The sequence below is a fragment of the Perna viridis genome, chromosome 1 (assembly GCF_037379345.1).
Source record: "Perna viridis isolate PV_CMFRI_1.1 ecotype Kerala chromosome 1, ASM3737934v1, whole genome shotgun sequence".
In the NCBI taxonomy this organism is placed as follows: Eukaryota; Metazoa; Mollusca; class Bivalvia; order Mytilida; family Mytilidae; genus Perna; species Perna viridis.
The window spans coordinates 32,159,238-32,181,663 of NC_142445.1; the positions used below are offsets into that span (position 1 = coordinate 32,159,238).

Sequence of the window (22,426 nt, forward strand, 5' to 3'; positions counted from 1 at the left end):
ACATGAGAACACAGAGACTGGATACGATTAATTATAAATCAAAACTTACATTACATATGGCAATTTCATTTTAATTATGTACTTTATAGTTTTGTATGTTTAATTGCGACCCAATATGTTGTTGATTGTTTTTGCCTGTTTCTTTTGGTTCCCAAACAATAAAGTAAAAATATTCAAAATGATTGCACTACAGTACAGAGATATAACAAGAGAACTGAATCAAAACAAGTTAGATTTTCATATAAAAAGTTTTTTTTTCTGTTTAATAGATGTAATAAGATAACCATGAAATACAGATATAACAAAAACAACAAAGTACAATTGCCTTGCAAACAGTTAAAACATTATCTTATCATCTACATTTCAAGCAAAAAAGAAGTGCTATAGAAGATCATCTATTTTTTTTCATAAGAAAGCCTTTAAATAATAATAAATTTATCTAACAACAAAAATAAGCAAATATTCAAAGGATAAACAAACACATAAAAAATACAGATCTCGTAACGTCGAGATTCAAAATTAGTAGCATGATTGTTTGCGGTTTGATGACAGAAAGTCAAATGTACTTTATACTGATTAATAAAATATATGGTACTGTCACTGAGAAATCTAAATAGAAATAATGTCATACATTATTAAACATATCTAACCCTTCCAATACAATAAACTTGAATTAAAACTTCTATTATACATTATTCAAGAGGTGTTTCAAGTTTAAGATAATTGTACAAATAGGTGTTAAAGATAGTAATGTGTTCAATATGACATTTCATTCACGGAAGATAAATGAATCACGTCAAGTTATTATTCAAGTACATTTAAAAATTCTGACTATTAACAATAATCGATAAAAAAAGGGATGGTTACCATCTGTTCCGTATGATATCTAGGTGAAAAACATAAAAACTAATGATAAGCCGCAAAGTTTTAATGACATTATGCATTTGTTCACAAGAAAAACTTGAAATAAAACAATTTGCAGCCTAGAAAACTGTTAATTATGTTCCCCTTTCGGTAATATCCCTATGATGATGAAATATACAAGCCAAACCATTAAATTTTAATTATAATTTTTCTCCATCGTATGCTTGATTATCCTTTGCTTCATACTGTTTCTGAGTTTTGTGTTTGCGTTTGTATTCCTCTGACATAAATAGTTCTTGTACTTCCTCGAGAGTTTTGTTTTTGGTTTCAGGTAGCATGAAATACAGGACTGTCATTCCAAGAAATGATATTCCAGTAAACAAGTAAAAAGTTCCTGTTTAATAAGATAAAAATGATAATATGAATAGTTGAAAATACAGTCCGAAATATGAAATGGAACTAATTGTGCATGGTTAGTAATATACCTTTTATTTCTTGTTAAAGTAGATTATTCTGGCAATATTCGAAGAAGATATTTATTAAACGAAACGATATACGACGAGTAGACCTGGCTAATTGACGAAGTCTATGGATCCAACAATCTTAACACGAAGATTGTATTCAGGTAAATAACAAATTAAGAAAACTGAATAGTGATAAAATTCAGTAATGCAAAGCATAAACAGACGGCCTTTTACAACACTAGTGTGAGAAATCTAACATCTTTAAGAAGGACTTATGTTTAAACCTTTCTGCCTTTAACCTTCGACGTTTGGACTTTTGTCTTTATGAACGTGGTGAAATAACATCTGTATGTATCTTTAATAAGATTCCGTCGTGGACTTTCAACAATTGCTAATTTTTACCGACTAAAACATTGATGAAACTCTTTATTTCATTATATAACTCAAAGTTTTTACGAAAAAAACATAGTGATAATATCTTACCATACGAAGTAATGGCTTCAATCAAGGACAAGAATGTGAAAGACACTATAAGATTTGCTATCCAATTAAATGCAGTTGCTATGGATATTGCAGTTCCCCTGGCCCACATAGGATATATTTCTGAATTCACTGTCCAAGGCATTGGTCCAAGTCCTGAAATTCACAGCGCCAAAATTAAAAGCTGAAGGTACAAATTGAAAAATAGAAATGTTCAATATTGCTTCTAAAACACTATTATTTTTTTTCTTAAATTAAGTCATAATTTGTATACAGTACATGTATGAATTAGTTTAATTTTTTTAAAAATCATTCAATAGAAAATAATACAACAACAAATATATCTTTTAACTGTGAAGAAAACAAACATATTTCGATCTTGCGCAAACCTTACCAGGAGCAAAGCCTATTACAAAAAGTGCTAAACCAGCAACAGCCATCCAGGAATAATCAGTTGGGCAAAAACTATCAGCCCATGAATATTGATCCATATCATTATCGTAGTTTTTCTTATCACATCTAAATGTGATGTTGGTTCCTAGAGTAGCATTCCCGAAATTTGGATCGGCATAGCGCTCAGGATGATCTTTATATACTGGTAAACAGGATCCTGTAGTTGTTGGTTTATCTTTATCAAAACAGAAGCCACATTCTTTCTTGCGAATGCATGGGTCACATTTACTATAATGTATGTTATTGTTAGACAAATGAAAAATAGGTTTTGCTGAATGTAATTAATTTATATATCTTAAAGTAAGTTTTCAGTTGATAATATTTCTCCTAATACGGAACCAAATGATCTATGCCCATTTCCTTTATCTATTTTTAATACCCGAAATTGCCTTCGTATATTTCATAAATAATTGAATGAAATGGAAAAATAGCTCTGATTAAGGTTTAATCTTAAAAACTATTATAACAAAATTATACATCACTTACAAAAACTTTTTTATCCCATATATATTTTGTCCCATATTTAAAAAAAAGTTGAAAATGAGTTTTCTACTAAATTATCTAATTGAAGACCAGGGAACAAAACTGATTCAGTCACTTTTGTATGAAGACTATTTTTTCACCTTACAAGTATAAAAAAGCAAACAAAAGCTTACCTGTAACGTACACAAATATCATTGCTGTTAATTGATGTTTCATTAATAGGAACTGGTGGAGTGTGAATCACAGACAACTGGAATCCAACGGCCAAAATAATAAGGGCAATGATGATACCTAAGTCATAAAACATATAGATAAAATCAAATCTTATTTCGTTAAAGATGCACATTTCTTTACTTTTTAAGATCACAACAGTGCTTCTTTGATTTCTTTTATTTAGAATTGAAAATAACATGGATACAGACTATTTAAAAGCAGAACATTAATAATCATTCGATTTGATAATATGCGTATAGAAGCATTCAAATTCAGTTTACGATGATATCAAAAAAACATACCTAAAAAGCTGCCCAAGGTTAGGATCCTCCTCCCGGCACGTTCTACCAGATAAATACCAATGAATGTTGCCAGAAAGTTTAGTGCAAACGGCACACATACTAACCAGATAGCGAGCTTGGACGGGAAACCTGACATTCGGAGAATACTACCGCTGTAATATCTAAAAATGCATATTTTCTAGTGTCATTGACTTAACCGACATTTTTAAAAAACACATTCAAGTTTTTTATAAGTTAACCCTCTTGACACTGCTATGGTACCTCTGTTAATCAGTTATTTTGGTTAATCTGTTTATTCAGTCTCGGCTTTTTAAAGTTATACTTCACGCATTATGACAAAAAAGTGTGGGAAACTATAATTTCAGATATCAGAATATCAAACGAAACGATTACTTCTTTTGAAAACGCGTCACTAAACCTTACTGGAAATAAAACACTCACATAACCGTGTTTATACCAGATAGCTGCTGGAAAAACTGCATTAGACACCCAAGTAACAAAGCCTTCCTAACTGGCTGGTTTGACATCATTTTAGCGAAAGTCGAAAACACGTCTATGAAAAAAAAAATAATGTGTCAAAAAACTTGTCGTCTTACCAAATCAAAGTATTATTGTTACAAATTTGAATTATCTAGATAGGGCCCAGTGAATTACACACACAAAAAAAAAAAAAAAAAAAAAAAAAAAAAAAAAAAAAAAAAAAAAAAAAAAAAAAAACAGGGGGACAAAGCGTGTTCCCTGTTATCATTTCAAAATTCTGCTTAATTCATCAAGACCTGGTAGAAAAATCCTAAAAAAAACAAAAACAAACAAAAACAAAAACAAACAAAAAAACAAAAAACAAAAAATAAAAACAAAACAAAAAGTACTCAAAAACAAAGCTATAGAAATAGGGAACCAAATCCATCACCGAGAGGACTTCCATGTACAATACGAGAAATGACCGATTTGGTGTTTCCATTTTCAATATGACCAACAACCATAAGTCATAGATGTTCTTGCCATTTGTCTAGCTAACACCGAGCAGCATGGTAGGTTTCTTCAATTGTACCTGAATTTACCCTTTGTTTGGTGGTTCATACTATTTGTTTTATGTGTGTTCTTTTCTGTTCTTTTGTGATGTACGACTTGTTCCTTGTCTTCCTGGTGTTGTTTAAATTCGCTTTTTGGTTGTAATTTCCGGTATTGCTTCTTCTTTGGACCTTTCAAGACCATTTAAGTTTTATTTATAATCGAAACAAAATAACAATTTTTTTTCAAACCGTTTTTGGTATAAATATTAAAAATGTACATAAAAAGATTAGAACTTTAAAAAAAGTGCCAAATAATGAATAGTACAAATTCAATATATACAAGTCTTAAATAAACATGAAAAAAATATTTTTAAATAGCACTACATACTTGACTGTTCAAATTCTTTGCTTTCTTCAACTGATTTTATAATATCATTCATTTCATGATCGACATTTGTTGAGTCTCTCAATTTCTCTAATATTTTTCTGGCCTTTTCTGTTTTGCCCTTGTTGACTAACCACCTAGGACTTTCGGGCAGAAAAAAGAATCCGAAGAATTGTATTACACTTGGTACTCCTGCAATACCTAACATGTACCTGAAATGTAGAACAAGATGTTCTTTTTTAAGTTGACATGATATAAAGTTTGTATACTTTAATTTTAATCGACGTTATGATAGTTAGCTTTCATGAATGATGTTGTCTTTCTTTCGTTGTCTTGGTTACTAGGTGGTAAACGTTTACAAGTATGGTTAAATTGACACATTATGTACCAGTGATGTGACAAGAAACATTTGTCCTAAACGTTTAAGACATTACAATAGCAATTATATACACATCAAGTTATACACTGTTTATCCAATAAAACTGAATTTTGGAGAAAAAAATACAGAAGCCATATTCTTTGTTGCCAATGAATGGGTCAGATTTACTACAATGTATGTTATTGTTAGACAAATGAAAAATAGGTTTTGCTGAATGTAATTAGTTTATACATTTTAAACACAGTTTTCAATTAATAATATTACTCTCCATATGGCACCAAATGATCTATGCCCATTTCCTTCATTTATTTTAATACCGGAAATTTGCATTCGTATATTTGATAAATAATTGAATGAATCGGGAAAAAATGTTCTGGTTAAGGTTTATTCTTAAACAAATTAAAATTATACATCACTTGCAAAAAATATTTTATCCTATATATATATTTTGTCCCATATTTAAAAAAATGTTGAAAATGAGACCAGGGAACAAAACTGATTCAATCATTTGTCTTGGTTACTAGATAGTAAATGTTGAGGTCTTAACGTTCCTAACGTTCACGAGTATGCTTAAATTAACACATTATGTACCAGTGATGTGAAAAGAAACATTTGTCCTAAACGTTTAAGACATTACAATAGCAATTATATACACATCAAGTTATACACTGTTTATCCAATAAAACTGAATTTTGGAGGAAAAAACCAAAATAATCGTTTCCGTTATTGTAATTTAAATCACATCCTATTGTAGTACATGTGTACTAGTAAGTAATATTCAAACTTGTTCCATACCTCCACCCATTATCTTTGTCAGTACTGAATGCACCCGCTACGATACTGGACAGTAAGATGCCAATTGTAATAAACAACTGGTTGAGAGATACCAAAGCACCACGAATGTTTGCCGGTGCCGTTTCAGCAACATACATAGGGATAGACATGGATGCAAAACCTAAGAAAAACGTTATGATTGTTTTTAAACATGTATTAATGGATATAAACGTTCTGAATGTTTTCATGTAAGTACTTCCAAGCAACTTTCGTTTCGGAACTAATAAGTTTTCAATTTCAATTTCCCAAGACATGCCAAAGCAGAGATAACTACAAAAAGAGTGCAATGTCTCATGGTTTTGTATGAATAGATAGTCATTGTACAAGTGATATGAAAATTAAGAAATAGATCGAAGATTTATTCCTCATTTTCCGATTGGATTTACGCATAATAACAACAAAAAACCTAAAATGCTTTAAAATATTAATGTAGATATCTTGTAAACTCGATTATAAAGTTCAATTCAGTACAAGATATCAAAACATGTCTTTATTTATAACCGTTAACCCGACTATTGAGCTAAACATATTAAAATAAAATATGCCCAGTGGCCTCAAAACAAATCCAATAAATACCAGTAACGCAAGTCATATTTAAAAATTGTTTGATGTAAAATACATAAATGTTTCAGCTACCTTTTTCGCAGACAATTATTAGGTTGCAATAACAAAATTCGGGAGTTATTTTCCGTCTTTTATTGCAAGGAATTGGATTGTAAAGCTTTAAATTGTTATGCTACTAAAAATTATTGTTTTACAAGAAAACCACAAACCATGTACCAAAATGTGACTACAAATGCCATACTAATGCCAGGTTATATTCTGAGGTTGTAACTATTTAGGAATTGATCGACTCTTTATCTTTCTAATATCATTCGTCTGAATATAGCTGAAAAACTGCTGCTCGGACGTTAAACCCCAACAAACAAACAAACAAACATCTAATATCATAAATGTTGTTTTTAGATATAGACAGTAATGAGTAATGATTTATTTTTGTTTTAACATGCAAGTTTGCTTTTAAGTAAAGAATAGTAAGAGCATAACTTAACCATCATATAGACATCTACTGTGCACTGTGACTAGTTAAGTATGTTTTTATCTTTAACATTTGAATTGCACTCCGGCAAACAAAATTTTGAACAAAACAAACTTCACATGACAAAGCCTAATAAACGATATATATACTATCTTGTCTAAGATGACACATATTTTAATCATTAAGATTAAAGGGAAGTTTACAAAACGTGTCATTTACGCCCGATCAAAGCAAATCTACCTAGGAATGTACATTTCACATGATGTTTGAAGTTCAGACTTGTTCCAGATTTTACAGGTCTGTCCGATTTATAACAGAAAATATATATTTTTATAGAATATATATAGTCATTTATTTGCATGATTATATTATTATGTATAATTTTATCAGGTCTCACTGTTTATAAATTTATAGAGGTAACGCTTAGTCACCACGAACCATGATCAGTGTTTTCAAAAGTATAACATAGATAGTGAATAAAAATATCTAAGTTAAAACGACATGCACATTAAAGGTACACTGAAAAAAATAAGTCCCGATACCAACTCGAGAACTTGAAAGGTGCATAAAAATAAAACAATGATTATAATTAACATCAGTAACTCGTTAAAATAACCTTAATGGCATCATGGAATGCATTTATGATTTTATGTGTTAATTGGCAGCTTTTTCAGACAGAGGGTGATTCATGCATGTCAAAACCCCATTGAAATCAGTTTTATTTATTGTTTAGAAACAGTTACTGATCACATAACAAGTCTTAGTTTTTCATTTGGGTGTTGCGCTTTTGAGATAAAAAAAAATATATATAGATTGTACATGAAATTGGCACTTTGCAAGAGTTATCGTTCTTGAGTAGGTTTCATTTGGTTGATTTTAGTGGGAGATGAATGTATGATTTTCTAAAAAGTGCAGATCTGCATGCAGAAATGATTATCGTTATGTGAAAGTATAGCACATGTAGGATAAAAAACATCGTTTGTTTGGTGAGTTTTTCTACACCATGAGTCACTTTACCATTGTCAGTGTCTGAATTTTGTGTGGACTGTTACTAAATGATTTAAGAGACATGATTACTTATCAAAGGAAGACTGATAATGGACTTATGACACAACAGGTAGGAAACTATCAACAGTTTGGATATCCAAGTTTTTTTTATCTTAATTGACTTATTTTTCTTTACAATTGAACGCCATAAATATCTGCGTAACACACTCCTGAATCAGGGATATGAATAAATTATTCTTTAAACTGATATGACCACTGCTTTACCGATTATGACATTATAACATGCAAATGCTACTTTATCACCACCGGTATATTCACGCTGCAATGGAAGAAGGAGGTTTAGAACGTTGTAAACCTAAATTTACGCCATCATTTCGTTTGAAATGCCTATACCATATAAGGACCATTGCGGTACCAGATACGCCGGTGATATAATGTCTATTTTGTCAGATTTATTTTAGACTTGATTATGGATCAGATTAGCGTTCGGCAAATTTTTGTTATCCTCATTATTTAAAATTGCTTATGAAAAATTATTGGTGAAAGGAAAATCCTAAACTAAAATATTTTAAAAACATTTTTAAAGGTATTCGACTAGTTTGTGTTTGGGGTATGGTGTATTCTGAAGCTTTTCTTGAAATATCAATTGAAATCAATAAAAAAAATGCCCCAGTAGCTAAGATGATTGACAGTGTTCATTTAAAGTGCGGGTCTTGTGATAAGATCAAATCCCATATAGGTAGCAAAAATCCTGGGCGTTTAATAATTTGCGATCCCATTATTTTGGTCTTTACTTTTTAAATTTCTTTTTATAGTGTAATATCCAAAACTAGCAGAAAAAAAATATTTAAGGGGATAAAACAAAACAAAACAAATATTGTTTGAATGGAAATTATGTCTACTCATGTATTTTATCTGTCAATGTAAAGTTATACAAATGAATACAAACACTTAAGTCAAAAACGTTTTTAATGCTTTATGTACGATTTGAAATGTCATAAACTTCCTCCTTTATGTTCCAATGACTTACTAGTTATTTCATGCTCCAAGATGTCTTTGCTGTCATTGACTTAAGTATTGTCCTGAGCATATTTTCTTCAAGTGTATTTTGTTTCTTTCTGCTTTCGCTTTGTTTCACGGTATATATATGTGTGTATATATATATATATATATAGAGAGAGAGAGAAGGGTCTGAAAGATTCCCAACGATGTTAGAACTGTCAAATTTGCGAAGGAAATTTTTGTCGTTCCCTCCGCGGGACTCGAACTCGTACTGCTGTGACATCTATGGCAACACCGTCTGCACAAAGTCCAGCGCCCTAGACCACTCGGCCAGCTAGGCTATATAAAAATATAGCTTTCGCTGGACGGGTCATTCCTCCTCGTAGGATTAATCTAGGGTTGTAACTTAGTACACTATGTATGGTAGTACGGGACAGTTCATCTAGGTGTTATTATGTAGGATAGAGGATCAAATTAATGATGCATGTCACAACAAATCAAACGTCTCAGGATGTGATGACTCTATTCACTACACTGCTCCATCGGATCAAATTGATACAGGGAAGAAAACGTAAACTTACATAATCATTAATTTGATCCTCTATCCTACATAATAACGCCTAGATGAACTGTCCCGTACTACCATACATCGTGTACTAAGTTACAGCCCTAGATTAATCCTACGAGGAGGAATCACCCGGCCAGCGAAAGCTATATTTTTATATAGCCTAGCTGGCCGAGTGGTCTAGGGCGCTGGACTTTGTGCAGGCGGTGTTGCCATAGATGCCACAGCAGTACGAGTTCGAGTCCCGCGGAGGGAACGACAAAAATTTGCTTCGCAAATTTGAGTTCTAACAGCGTTGGGAATTTTTCAGACCCTTCTATAAGTTTACGTTTTCTTCCCTGTATCAATTTGATCCGATGGAGCAGTGTAGTGAATAGAGTCGTCACATCCTGAGACGTTATATATATATATATATATAAACGTCTAAATATGTTTAACATCACCAGAAGATGGCAAAATTTAAATTGAATATTTCGGATAACAGATATCCTTCATCAGCATAAAACTCATAAAACTATATGAGCATAAAACTCCATGCTCGTTAAGTTTTGTGAGTTTTCTGCTCATATAGTTTTATGCTGAGGAAGGATATCTGTTATCCGAAATATTCAATTTAAATTTTACCATCTTCTGGTGATGTTAAACCTATTTAGACGTTTATATATATATATATATAGAAAGGTCTGAAAAATTCCCAACGATGTTAGAATTTGCGAAGCAAATTTTTGGTCGTTCCCTCCGCGGGACTCGAACTCGTACCGCTGTGACATCTATGGCAACACCGCCTGCACTAAGTCCAGCGCCCTTGACCACTCGACCAGCTAGGCTATATAAAAATATAGCTTTCGCTGGACGGGTCATTCCTCCTCGTAGGATAAATCTAGGGCTGTAACTTAGTACACGATATATGGTAGTACGGGACAGTTCATTTTAGATGTTATTATGTAGGATAGAGGATCAAATTAATGATGCATGTCACAACAAATCAATATTATACAAACGTCTCAGAATGCGACGACTCTATTCGCTACACTGCTCCATCGGATCATATTGATACAGGAAAGATATATAAACGTATAGAACGGTCTGAAAAATTCCCAACGATGTTAGAACTGTCAAATTTGCGAAGCAACTTTTTGGTCGTTCCCTCTGCGATTTATTCATAAATCGATACATCGCGCACATATTACTGTTAAGCTACCAAGAAATGAACATCAACACATCTTCAAAAAACATTTAACATTTTGTTGTTCTAGATTCTTTTAAACAATTAGAAATTAATTGGATATGAAAAAAATGCAAACTGCAAATATAAGGTGATTTAATTTAATTTTGTTTCATTAAAATCTGTGTATTCTATTAATTGTAAAGTAAAAGTGTCAATTTTCGAATACTATAGGCCTTTTTAATAAATTCTGAAAATTCTCAACACAACATTTATACTTGTCTTTGCAGCTCATACGAGTATTTTTATTTGTTGAACTTTATTAATAAAATAACTTGCGTTTCATCGGTCGGCATACACTAGTGTATTGAAATTCAAAATTTGACGTCATGCCGATTGTACCAAGTACTTATGAGTCGTCTCAACAGGACATACAGAACACAAATAGGACCGTCTTTGATACTGTGTATCAATCGTTTTAGACTTCAGTTTAGAATTTCATAGTAACCTAATGTTATCCTTATTTTGAAACACTATTTTTACTATTTTTTCTCTTTTAAGTTCGCAAAGGTTCTACTTTTAAAAGTTATAGAAGGAAAACGCACCATTTTGACTGTATTTTTTCTGTTCAACTAACTTATCGATTGCATGCGTGTAGCTAACCAGTAATTGCACCTATGCTTATACGGAATTTAAACAAGTTCAGAAAGGGTTATCGCTTACTCCTTGCTTTCTTCTATACCATAGGAACTCTGAGATAGGTATCATATACAACAAGTAAATACCTGACCATTAACATGCACTTACCGATTCCGGCTCCAACTATAAGACGGCCAATGATCAAAATTTCTTTATTTCCTGCAACAGCCATCATAATTGCACCACCAGTGAAAACAAAACTTGCCATCATAATGACGATTTTACGGCCAAGAAAATCAGTGAAGAAACCAGCTAGCAATGCAAAGAAGGCAGCTGCTCCTATAGTTGCACTGACAATTGCTTCCTGGTAGATCGTGGATAGATTGAAATAGTCTTTCATCAGAAGCATAGATCCAGAAATGATTCCGGTGTCGTATCCGAATAAAAGTCCTCCAATGGTTGCAAAACATGTTAAAAAAATAACATAAAACTTTGATCCGCTGGTATCTTGTGGCTCTGAAATGGACATTTCACCATTTTTAGTCTTTTCGTCTGACATTATTATAAATTTAGCTCAAAAAACATATAACGTCTCGCAACCGTTATTGATATTGACTTAGATCTTAGCACCAGCAGCTGCAACAACTTCTTGACCGTAGCTGAATAAAGTTTTGTCTATTTATTCAACTTGCATATTCTTAACCGAGTCCGAGCCCGTCACTTGATCGAAGAATACTGGGTAGAAGCGCAGGTGTTATCTCTTCTTCTTAGTTGGCATATACATAATTGATAGATACAGAAATATTTGGATGGACTTAATGTTATCAAAAACGTACGAAACGTTTCGGACATTTTAAATAAAATTCGATCATTTATAAAACGCTTGGTATCTCTTATCGAAGAAATATTCGATATAATTCTTGTTTGTTTGGCCTATTTTGACAAGGTACAACAAAGATATCAAACAATTAAATACTGACTTTAAAATCATGTCTTGCACACACGGTCCATAACCGTAGTATACCGTAAATACCTTTGACCTTAGTGTTAATCTGGTTACTATGATCACTTTTATGAAGGAAAAAACGATCTGAATATTCTTCATAATGGTTTTATTTTTTACATGCTGATATTAAATTCAAAGAATTGTTTTTTATATAATTTAAACCTTAATGTATGAAAATAGTACTTCAGCAAAAATGTTCTTGTTAAGCTAATAAAGATTCCATTATCAAAGACAGAGTCCTGTTAAATTAACTTTGCCAACATACTATCAATCATTGCCTTAAATAGTACAGAAAATAAATCTAAGATCAAATACTATCAACTTTTCTTAGAACGAGTGGTCAGTTTAACAAACGCCAATAATCGTTTCTGAAAGAAACCTATGACAGCCGGTTTTTTTTTTATATAACTATCCTTTTTCACAGAGTGATATACCATTTATTGGTAAGACTGCATTGTTTTGTCATGCTTCTTGGGTTTTATGTATCTTATGAAAGTTTTGACCATTCAAAAGAATTAAGTGAGTTGACTGATCTCACAAGAGGAGCTATAGTCTACATTTGAATGACTTCGTTTGTTGAGATAAATTGCAATTGTCCTCATTTATATGTGATACAATGAGCATATTTTATCGTAATCATATCAAACTTGTTAGATATATAGCTGAAGTTACAAGGGTTTTTAAGAGTGCTTCAGTACCTGTGAGATAGAATTCGTTAGTAAAACATTTATGTACAGCAAGTTTAATACTGTTTGGATGATGTTTCCTAAATGATGTCAATTGTGTAACGAAATCAAAACATTTCATTGCATTATTTAAGCGACGACGTATAAAGTTATGCAAAATATGCTACGTCTGCGAAAATTGTCAAAGTTCCGCTTTTCTCTGTTGTTTCTCCATTGATAAGCATTTTGTACACATTTCGATATAATTTATCGCGGCCAACGCATGCATTGTCGTAATATTCAATAACTGATCATCCACTGCTGACGCTTCAGTATTTTTTGCCGATATTCTGTAGACTTGTTCAGAAACAGCGATCTGTTCACCAAAAAAAAAACTTTGTTTATCTTCTTAATTTACTATAACCTGGCTTATTTTAAAACATTGCATACTAAAAAGATATTTAAATCCCGAAGTACTTGGTCTGTATAATATTTGCACAAAGAAAAACATTATGAAGACTAATAATTTTGTTTTTGTCCAGTGTGGTGGACGTGTTTTTCAACAAACGGTCGGCATTCCAAATGGGAACAAATTGTGCTCCTTATCTTGCTGACCTATTCCTTCACTCTTGTGAGGCTGACTTTATAGCCGATCTGATCCGAAAGAAAGAATATCGTTTGGCTAGATTCTTTAATCTCGGTTTCCGCTATTTAGATGACGTATTATCTTTAAACAATCCTAATTTCGGGGATTTGATACATCGCATATACTCCCAAAGAACTTGAGATAAAGGATATTACAGACACTATGAAGTCAGCCTCATATCTTGACCTACACTTAGAAATAAATGGTAAAGTAAAACTATTGACCAAACTTTACGACAAACGTGATGACTTTTCATTCAAAATTGTCAAATTTCCTTCCATCTGTGGTAACATCCCTTCAGCACCTGCGTATGGAGTGTTCATGTCACAATTCATAAGTTATGCCAGAGCTTGCCGAAACTACGCAGACTTTTTGTATCGCGCTTGAACTCTAACAAATAGACTTCTGGAACAGGGTTATGTTGCTACAAGATTGAAGTTTTATGGTTGTCATCATGAACTCGTTGATCGTTATGGTGAATCCATCTGCACCATGAAAACGGATTTATTTAACGGGTCATAGTTTTCCTTTCCTCGTTTGTCTACCCCGGACTTACTTTTTATGAGCAACTCGGCGGGCGTTTCTAGAAAAGCAGAGGACGCTTACCGTACCGGTGCACCTGGTCCATGCTCCCAGTTTTTAGTGCAGTCCGAGTTGCTCATTTTCTTTTGTTACTTTGTATGTGTGATTTTAGTTACTGTATGTTCTTTGTTGTGTACGTCTGTTTTCCATGTCGGGTCTTTGTCCCTGGATTACATTCTTTTGATTACCGCTATAACCTTGGTACCCTTGATTACTCTTGGACTAACATGTCGATTCCAAGTAATTTTTCTAAGACTTGTGAATTCATTCAATACTTTGAATAAAAGTAAATACACAAAATCTGAATAAAGTAAATATGTTCATTGTGCAGACGTGTCAAATGAGCCGTTTTTATTTTGTCACGTGTTCGCAACATATTGACTTTTGCCGAAAACAAAATAGAGATGGAATTGTACATTAATACAGCCACATCCGCAAAAACTATCTCAAATATAAGAAATAAAGATCGACAGGCACTGCTAGTACAAATGGGAAGAACTGTTTATTAATATTCAGTTTTAAACTCTCTTAAACACGAGGTTGCTAATATACAATGATATACAATGTCAGTCTATTTGTCGAGACTCGAACTCCTCCTGTGAAGGCATCTGTGAAAACAATGCCTGTAAGTAACCTACATACAAGTATCTGGTCTATATAAAACTTTATTTTCAGCCGAGTTAATCTAGGAAAGGCATTATAATGCAAATTGCGTGGACCGATCGTTCAGCAAAAAACGGCTATGACATCAACGGAAAAAAACGCCAGAAATCCAATTGCCTTGGAATATGCTACGAAGTACGATATGAATTATTTTATTGTTATCATTATCTGTCTGATACTTAATTGCCTTTTGGTATATATAAAACGTCTGCATAAGCTCTTTGTGTGTCTTTATTTTGTGATCACATTGAAATAACGATAAATCAAATAATATTAATGTAAAATAAAATAGTTAATTTATGTTGTCTGATTAGATTGGTATTTAAGATAGGGGGACTACATGTATGGTAATTTATTGTTGAGAGGGGGATAATATGTATCAAGCGTTCATTGGGGGAGGGATACTGAGTTCTATTTTTAGATACACACGTAATTGTCACGTGCATGAAAATTGGTTATTTGAGGAATTTATTTTTTATCTTTAAGTAGTGGAAAAGCATTTGTTATGCTTAAGAAATATATTCAATAAAAAACTTGGAAAAAATGCTAAAATTGTAAATTATCAATAATTAGTTGACCAATCATCTGTGAGATGATGTCATTAATTGCTCATCATTATGCAGAAAAGGTCATGCCAAATTTTCATCAGCATTAACTTGAGTTATGTATGACTTCGAAAGTGTAATGCTAAACAGCACATCAGTTAACGATTTCAAAACAAATCTCGAAAAAATTAAGGCTCATACATTAACAATCTAATTAAAATTAAATCTTAAATTACGCTTCCCTCACAGGTCAGACCGTGTATTTCAATCATATTGACACATTAAATGCAATGAACGGGATTATGTGATTTGCCCTATACTAGATAAAAACTGAACATGTAAGTATAAATAGACCAATACATTACCTAAAGGTTCGTAGTCGAGATGTTTCATCCTTTTTGTTGTATTTTACTAATTTAGAACTATGCATAATTCTTTTGTTTTCACCTCATGAAATATTGTAAACTTTCCATTTCATATATATCTATATATGCTCATTTTTGTTTACATTTTACATACACTACACACAGCAAGTTTTGTTGATTAAACTAGGTTAGATCACAGCACACATCTGTAACAATATAAAAGCTGATACGTTCAATAAACATGTTGTGTACGATTGATTTGTATTAATCTTCTACATAAACGTTGCAATATTTCAAAATAAAATATTGAAATCGTATGACCAAGACCAATCTTTTTTTTCTTTGTTTTGTTTTTGTTTTTGTTTTTTTATTATTTATTTTTGTTTTGTTTTGTTTTTGTTTTGTTAGAATGTTTGTTTGTTTTCTGTTTTTGTTGGCATTACTGAACAAGACTTTGCCGTATGTACTGGTAAAAACTAGACAATGCTGCTAACGGGAATGATACCTCGCAGCCTGTTGAATCCTGTACATTTGGGAACCAATGTGTACACACGATCCATATTGGACACAACTTTTATGCACTTTTGACAAACAATTTTGCTGTCATTTCTAAAACACGCAACTCCAAACCGAAATCAGTGCAATTTTGTTTGGCTGTTGGCAACACAATTAACAGAAAATGACTTCAAATTTACTTTGAACATAAATTCCATGCTGAAATTGTTTCAAGATAATACTAGCACAAGCCTGTTTAATACTCAATCCAAAAAAATGAGACAAAATAGAAAATGGCGTAAATGGCCACAGCGCCAAAAAATAAAAATATATGTTTGCGTGGACAGGATATGAAAAGATAATTTGGTGAACTGCCGATTAAGTATATGTGACTATTTCGTGCTCTTTTGTAACAGAAGAAGAGATATCCTTCCGATTTCAAAATGATAAATCTCAATACCAATAACGTAAACAAAAACAAAAAAACCGGCACGCAGGCAGAAATTCAATACATAACTCTTTGGTTTGAACGATAATTTCAATTACTAAGGATCCAAATTGGTATCAATTTAATCACCGGTCTCTATGGGAAGCAGGAGACCATCACAAAACTCAGTGGTATTACATAAGCTTCAACACATAATATAAGCTGGCGCACAATTTTGGTATACATGTCCCCTGATCATCTGGTCATATCCCGCTAACACTATGAGACAATAAAAATAATAACTAGACAGAAGTAAAAATTAATGTTCTCTTCATCGCTATTACTTTAAGCATAAGGAAAAAACTATCAATAAAAACAAACAAAAACAAACAAACAAACAAAAAACAAGCATACAAAAAAAAAGAAAAACGGTTAGATATATGAAGTTCTATCGAACCAAGTAGTATTTATTTCTCGAGAACATTAAATCTATTATAGAAAAACGCTGAAAAATTATAACAGTCCATCCGGTGCTATATTATTAAGTTGTCACTAAAAGCTGATCCTCTTAATATACTTTATCAAAAACGAACCAACATGTACTGCCTGTCGCATCAATACCTATCAGCTTCTGTAAATAGTGCTTGCACAGCACCAATTGCTTTTTCAAATAACAACAGGACCTGAATTACAAACAAAAGCACGACGGAAAAGAAAGTCATATTCAGCATCTTTGAAAACCCCACTCACCCCTGATTTTATCTATCTATTTGGCTGTGTAGATGCTTGTAAGTTACGTTACTTGTGTATACTATGCGGGACTACCCGGAACTTTTATACGAAATAAATATGTATAAGAATACATGTATTTCCCTTTCATTAATGGGGTTCATGACTAGGTTGGGTATTCATTCCTATGATGAACGGTTTATGTTACGGAAAGTTAGGTAATATGAGTCATCATGGGCTGTCATTGACATAGAGCTCTCCTCAGAGAATTCCTTTTGTGCCTGTTGGGAAAAAATGAGGGAAAGTGTAAGGCCCAACGACAATGCAAATATGCACAAAAATGCACAAAATGCTTTGGTGAGCATCCAGGCAGACATAAATATCTCTTCGCTTGGAGCCTCACCTATTCGTGTCGACAAGGTCAAAGAATCTTAAAAACATTACCCGAAAACTATTATTGCTAAAGAATTTATCTCTGGTGTTGAATTTGGATTTAAAAGTAATCAAGGAAACCTAGATTCTAGCAGAAATTAAAGGATGTAGTCTAGGGACAAAGACAACAAAGAACATAAAGTAACTAAAATAATACATACAAAGTAACAAAAGTAAATGGGCAAATCGGATTCCACTAAAAACTGGGAGCATGGACCAGGTGCACTGGTAGGGTAAGCGTCCTCTGCTTTTCTAGAAACACCCGCCGAGTTGCTCATAAAAAGTCAAGTCCGGGGTAGAAGAAGGAGGAAAGGAAAACTATAACACTGTGCACAAATCAGTTTTCATGGAGCAGATGGATAAACCGCAACGATCCACGAGTTCATGATGACGACCATAAAACTTCTGTAGTGATGACTTCAATCTTTTAGCAACATAATCCTGTTTCAGAAGCCTAATTGTAAGAATTCTAGCGCGTTACAAAAAAAAGTCTGCGTAGTTACGCAAGCTCTGGTATAACGTATGAGTTTTGATATGAAAACTCCATTCGCAGGTGCCACAGATGAAAGAAAAGTTGACAATTCTGAATGAAAAGTCATCATGCTTGTCGCAAAGTTTGATCAATAGTTTTCCTTTACCATCGATCTCTAAGTGTAGGTCAAGATATGAGGCTGACTTCACAGTGTCTGTAATATCCTTTATCTCAAGTTCTTTGGGATAGATGCGATGTACCAAATCCACGAAACTAGAATTGTTTAACGATAATGTTGTCAGGTTCGGACATTTTTATACTGGATGATGTCCTAGAAACTGCAATAAGCAGGAACTGGGTTGCCAAAGCACGTGTAGGTTATTGAGGGTATCCACTCCGACTTCGACCAATTAGGATTCCAGTTTGATTGTAAATTTTATTACGACAAATGTTTACCTACGGGTGCATCCATAATCTGCTCCATATTCGAAAAATGTTCTGCATTACAGTGGTACACCGAAGACCGAGGCGGTAATGAAAATATTCTTCACTATTTGGATGGTTCCTTATTTGGGGGTCAGGTAATTCACCATTATGTAGCAATACACCGAATGATTTCCGAACCGTTTGTGAAGAATGCAGAGTTCACTTGGACGAGGACAAAACTGTTGAACCTGTGGAGATATTAACATTTTTGGGTATAGAATTTGATACTTTCACCATGGAACTTAGCCTACTGAAAGATAAGATTGCCGAGATCGAACAAATGCTTAGCTACCTTTTAAATTCAAAAAAGGTAACATTACGCGAGCTACAATCCTTAATAGGGCAATCAAATTTTACATGTCAAGTTGTGGCTCCATGAAGGGCTTTCTGTAGAAGGCTTATTGACGCTATATGTGGACTGAAACGACTGTATCACAAAGTACGAGTATCAAAGCCCGTGGAAAAAAATCTCGTGGTTTAACAGTTCATTTTCGAACATTACACCACTGTACCACTGCTATTTCCTTCAAAATAGGCCCTCCGCTGACTTTATTGAACTCTTTACTGATAGTGCTAGGGGAATTACTGTGGTTACGGTGTATATTTTCGTGGGAAATGGGCCCAAGGTAATTGGCCCCTAGATGGTCAAAAACATAATATTTTTGGAGTTTTTTCCCGGTAGTAGTTGTTTTGCATATATTGGGCGACCAACTAAAAAACAAGAAACATTTTTTTCATATCGACAATCAGTCTGTGGTTCACATTATTAGTAGAAAACTCTCCTCAGGTTATGGGACTAGTCAGTTGCTTAGATTTGTCTACACCTAAAAATAACATACTTATCAAAGCAATACACATTCCTGGTAGATTAAATGAAATAGCTGACTCCTCTATTAGGCGTTCTGATTGGCGGAAATTCCGGGCCCTGTGTTCAGGAGCGGAAGAAGAGGGGCTATAATCCCAGACCATCTGTGGACAATTTAACGTCGGAGATAGATAAGCTCGTCGAAGCATCATAAGCCAAGCAAAACTTGGAAAAGTTACAGTACTGCCCTAGACCTTTAACAACTTTCGACAACTTTAAGGTATAGACATAAGTATAAGAATAGATGTATTTCCCTTTTATTATTACTGTTCATCTTTATGCGATAAACACGCGTAATGATAAATGTTGACACCCCTTACGTTAGTTTTATTCTTCCATATACCGATAAATATCACTTGACATGTCTGTTTGTAAAAGCATTTGTTTTTTGCTGGAATTAATGGTCAATATAGAAAGACAAACTAATAGTTTGATTCTTTCATTTACTATCGTTGCATGATAATATCAGAAGGGATATGGTGAATATGTCAAAGAGACAACAACCCCACCTGGATGAAAAAGCCATCCATGGGTCTTCAATGTACGACGAGGAAACCCTCACACCACTGGGCAGACTGCAGCTGGTCCCAAAACAACATAATATACATGTACAACGAAATGGTGCCTCTATATACTCCAGCAACAAATTTCTGACTTAGGCCAGGTGCGAAAAAAACGCGGCGGGTTAAAGTACTTTGGCATGATCACAGCAATCCCCATTTTTAAACTGGCAACGTGGAAAATACTGGTATATTACACAATAATTCATACTTATAAAGCAGTTTAAAAAGATCCGAGTTTCTTGTTCAAACATAAATCAAGAAACCGATTGTACGTTACACAAATGCAAAAACAAAGGACATGCAGACTCCAGACCAGTTTAAACCCACAAAAAGTTATGCCCTTATCGTATTAATATTTAAAACGAAAAATCATTGTAATTACTGCAACAGTAATAGCAGTCTCTGTATACTTGTAGCAAATTTGTTAATTCTACGAAACTCGCTTGCAAAAAGAACAAAAAAATGTTTTGGTCAAACTTAAGTAAATAAAGCCAGAAAGAAGACAGAATTGTTGGCAATCTTGGTATTCCATGAATGCCAAGTGTGATTGGAAGTTAAAAAGACCTCATTAAGACACTGACATAGTTTTCTCTTTGTAGGTCAAACCTAATGATAGAGTTGTTTTGACCTTTTATTAACTTCCTAGTGCTCTTGGCATGCTAATTTATATATACATGTACTTATTATAGAAAGTATCGTTATTTTGACCCTTCATACACTTCGATTGTACTTTTGAGTATGACGTTGCGCACGATGTTCCGTACTGTGTTGCGAAAATTGCTTTTTTTTTATTTTGCACGAGTCATCAACAGTAAACCAAAGTAGGATTTGCCATATATCAAAATATTTGGTATTTTGCATATACCTAAAAACGGCACATTATGATATTTAAATCGGTTTCTGACACAATATTGTAACCAAAATAGTTGAAAATGACTGTAGACGCGTAACCTAAATATTGCATACAGAACGGATAGAGTGTTTTAACAAAAAAAATGAAACTCGCGATATATACCCTAATTTCGCAGGAAGCGACGCAAAAGTAACGCGCAATTCACGTTTGTTTTTCATTCAGTATGGCCACTTTCCAGGTAGAGATATTGATGTGGACGCTGTACATCATCGGAGAATTCAGCAATAAACGAACGGTAAACTACCCATTTAAATTAATTTCAATACACAGAAAAAGAACAAATGAAAATATTAATGTGCATTTAATATAGAACCGGGAACATGAACAATAGGGAAAATATAAACTACATGATAGAAGTTTTTACGAATTATTAAGAAAATGTTCACCTCAATATTTTAGCCAATTCGAGCGTGGTCTTAATGTATTTCATGCTCATGCCTTAGATATCTTTAATGAATATAGTTAAACATTCCTAACAGAGATATTCGAAATATGCATTTCAAAACATATTTTGAGACCCTAAATTATGAAATATTGCAGAATCGTATCACATATATACAGTATTTTCCGATTTCTAAACAAAATATCCACATGGTAGTTAGACGTAATTTAGTGCAAGAGACGTTGTGAGAAGAGAAAACATCAGCGACGTTTTCAGTGTAAAATCTTTTTTCTTCAAAACCCTCTCTTCATCCTCCAAATAAGATAAATCAAATAACACAAATTCATTAAAGAATATGCTTTGATTGAACTTCTGTTTAGAGCGAATCATATCAAACAAGTTAGCAAAGAGAATGAATGGTATAAAGAAAGATTAAAAAATGAGGAAAATATTGTTAAATAAATTGATACTAGTGGTAAGTGGTACACATAAACATGATCGGTTGGTAAAATACATGTATGAAGTAAGTAACTGATTAAGCGGATTTCCCGATTTCAAATAGAATGCTGGTATAAACAATCTTCAGACCAATTGGATATAGAATTATTGATTGATTGTCTGGTGTTTAACGCCAAAGCAGCAATACTTAAGCTGTATCCGGGTGATGAACAAGAAATGGATGATTAAATGAGCATGAAATGGTGATAAATGGAAAATGAGATGGGACGCAAGGATAATAAGATCAACGAGTTCCGATTGCCACTGGAAATTGGACAAGGTGGATAGAGTCGGGCAATTTAGGCTCCTGTAGCGAATATGAGGCTCCTTCTTCCTTTAAATACCACAGCAGGGTTGTTTAACGTGCGAGAAACGTAGCATCTTCCCGACATGTTGCACCACTA

At 33.2% G+C, this 22,426-nt stretch overlaps 1 protein-coding gene across 2 annotated transcripts; it reads right to left on the minus strand.

The window, feature by feature from the left end:
* Window positions 1-910: 910 nt before the first annotated feature.
* LOC148628403 (proton myo-inositol cotransporter-like) lies at window positions 911-15,952 on the minus strand. Of its 2 annotated transcripts, XM_088586849.1 has the most exons (10): window positions 15,761-15,952; window positions 11,457-11,804; window positions 5,832-5,991; window positions 4,661-4,869; window positions 3,701-3,812; window positions 3,260-3,420; window positions 2,918-3,035; window positions 2,203-2,489; window positions 1,812-1,964; window positions 911-1,258 (listed from the first exon to the last, which is right to left on the minus strand). In XM_088586849.1, the coding sequence occupies exons 1-10, from the start codon at window positions 15,786-15,788 to the stop codon at window positions 1,065-1,067; spliced, it is 1,770 nt and encodes a 589-aa protein (XP_088442975.1). In that variant the 5' UTR covers window positions 15,789-15,952; the 3' UTR covers window positions 911-1,064. The 2 variants fall into 2 exon arrangements, with proteins under 2 accessions (XP_088442975.1, XP_088442964.1); XM_088586838.1 differs by lacking the exon at window positions 15,761-15,952 and having other exon boundaries at window positions 11,457-12,118.
* Window positions 15,953-22,426: the final 6,474 nt, after the last annotated feature.

Excerpts from the sequence above, each read along its gene's own strand:
- LOC148628403 (XM_088586838.1), bottom strand. The coding sequence starts at position 11,847 with ATGTCAGACGAAAAGACTAAAAATGGTGAAATGTCCATTTCAGAGCCA. Across the intron at positions 3,813-4,660 it reads CAAAGAATTTGAACAGTCAA|ACGTGTTTTCGACTTTCGCT; the intron begins GTATGTAGTGCT and ends TTTTTTTCATAG. Across the intron at positions 2,490-2,917 it reads GATATTTGTGTACGTTACAG|TAAATGTGACCCATGCATTC; the intron begins GTAAGCTTTTGT and ends CATACATTATAG.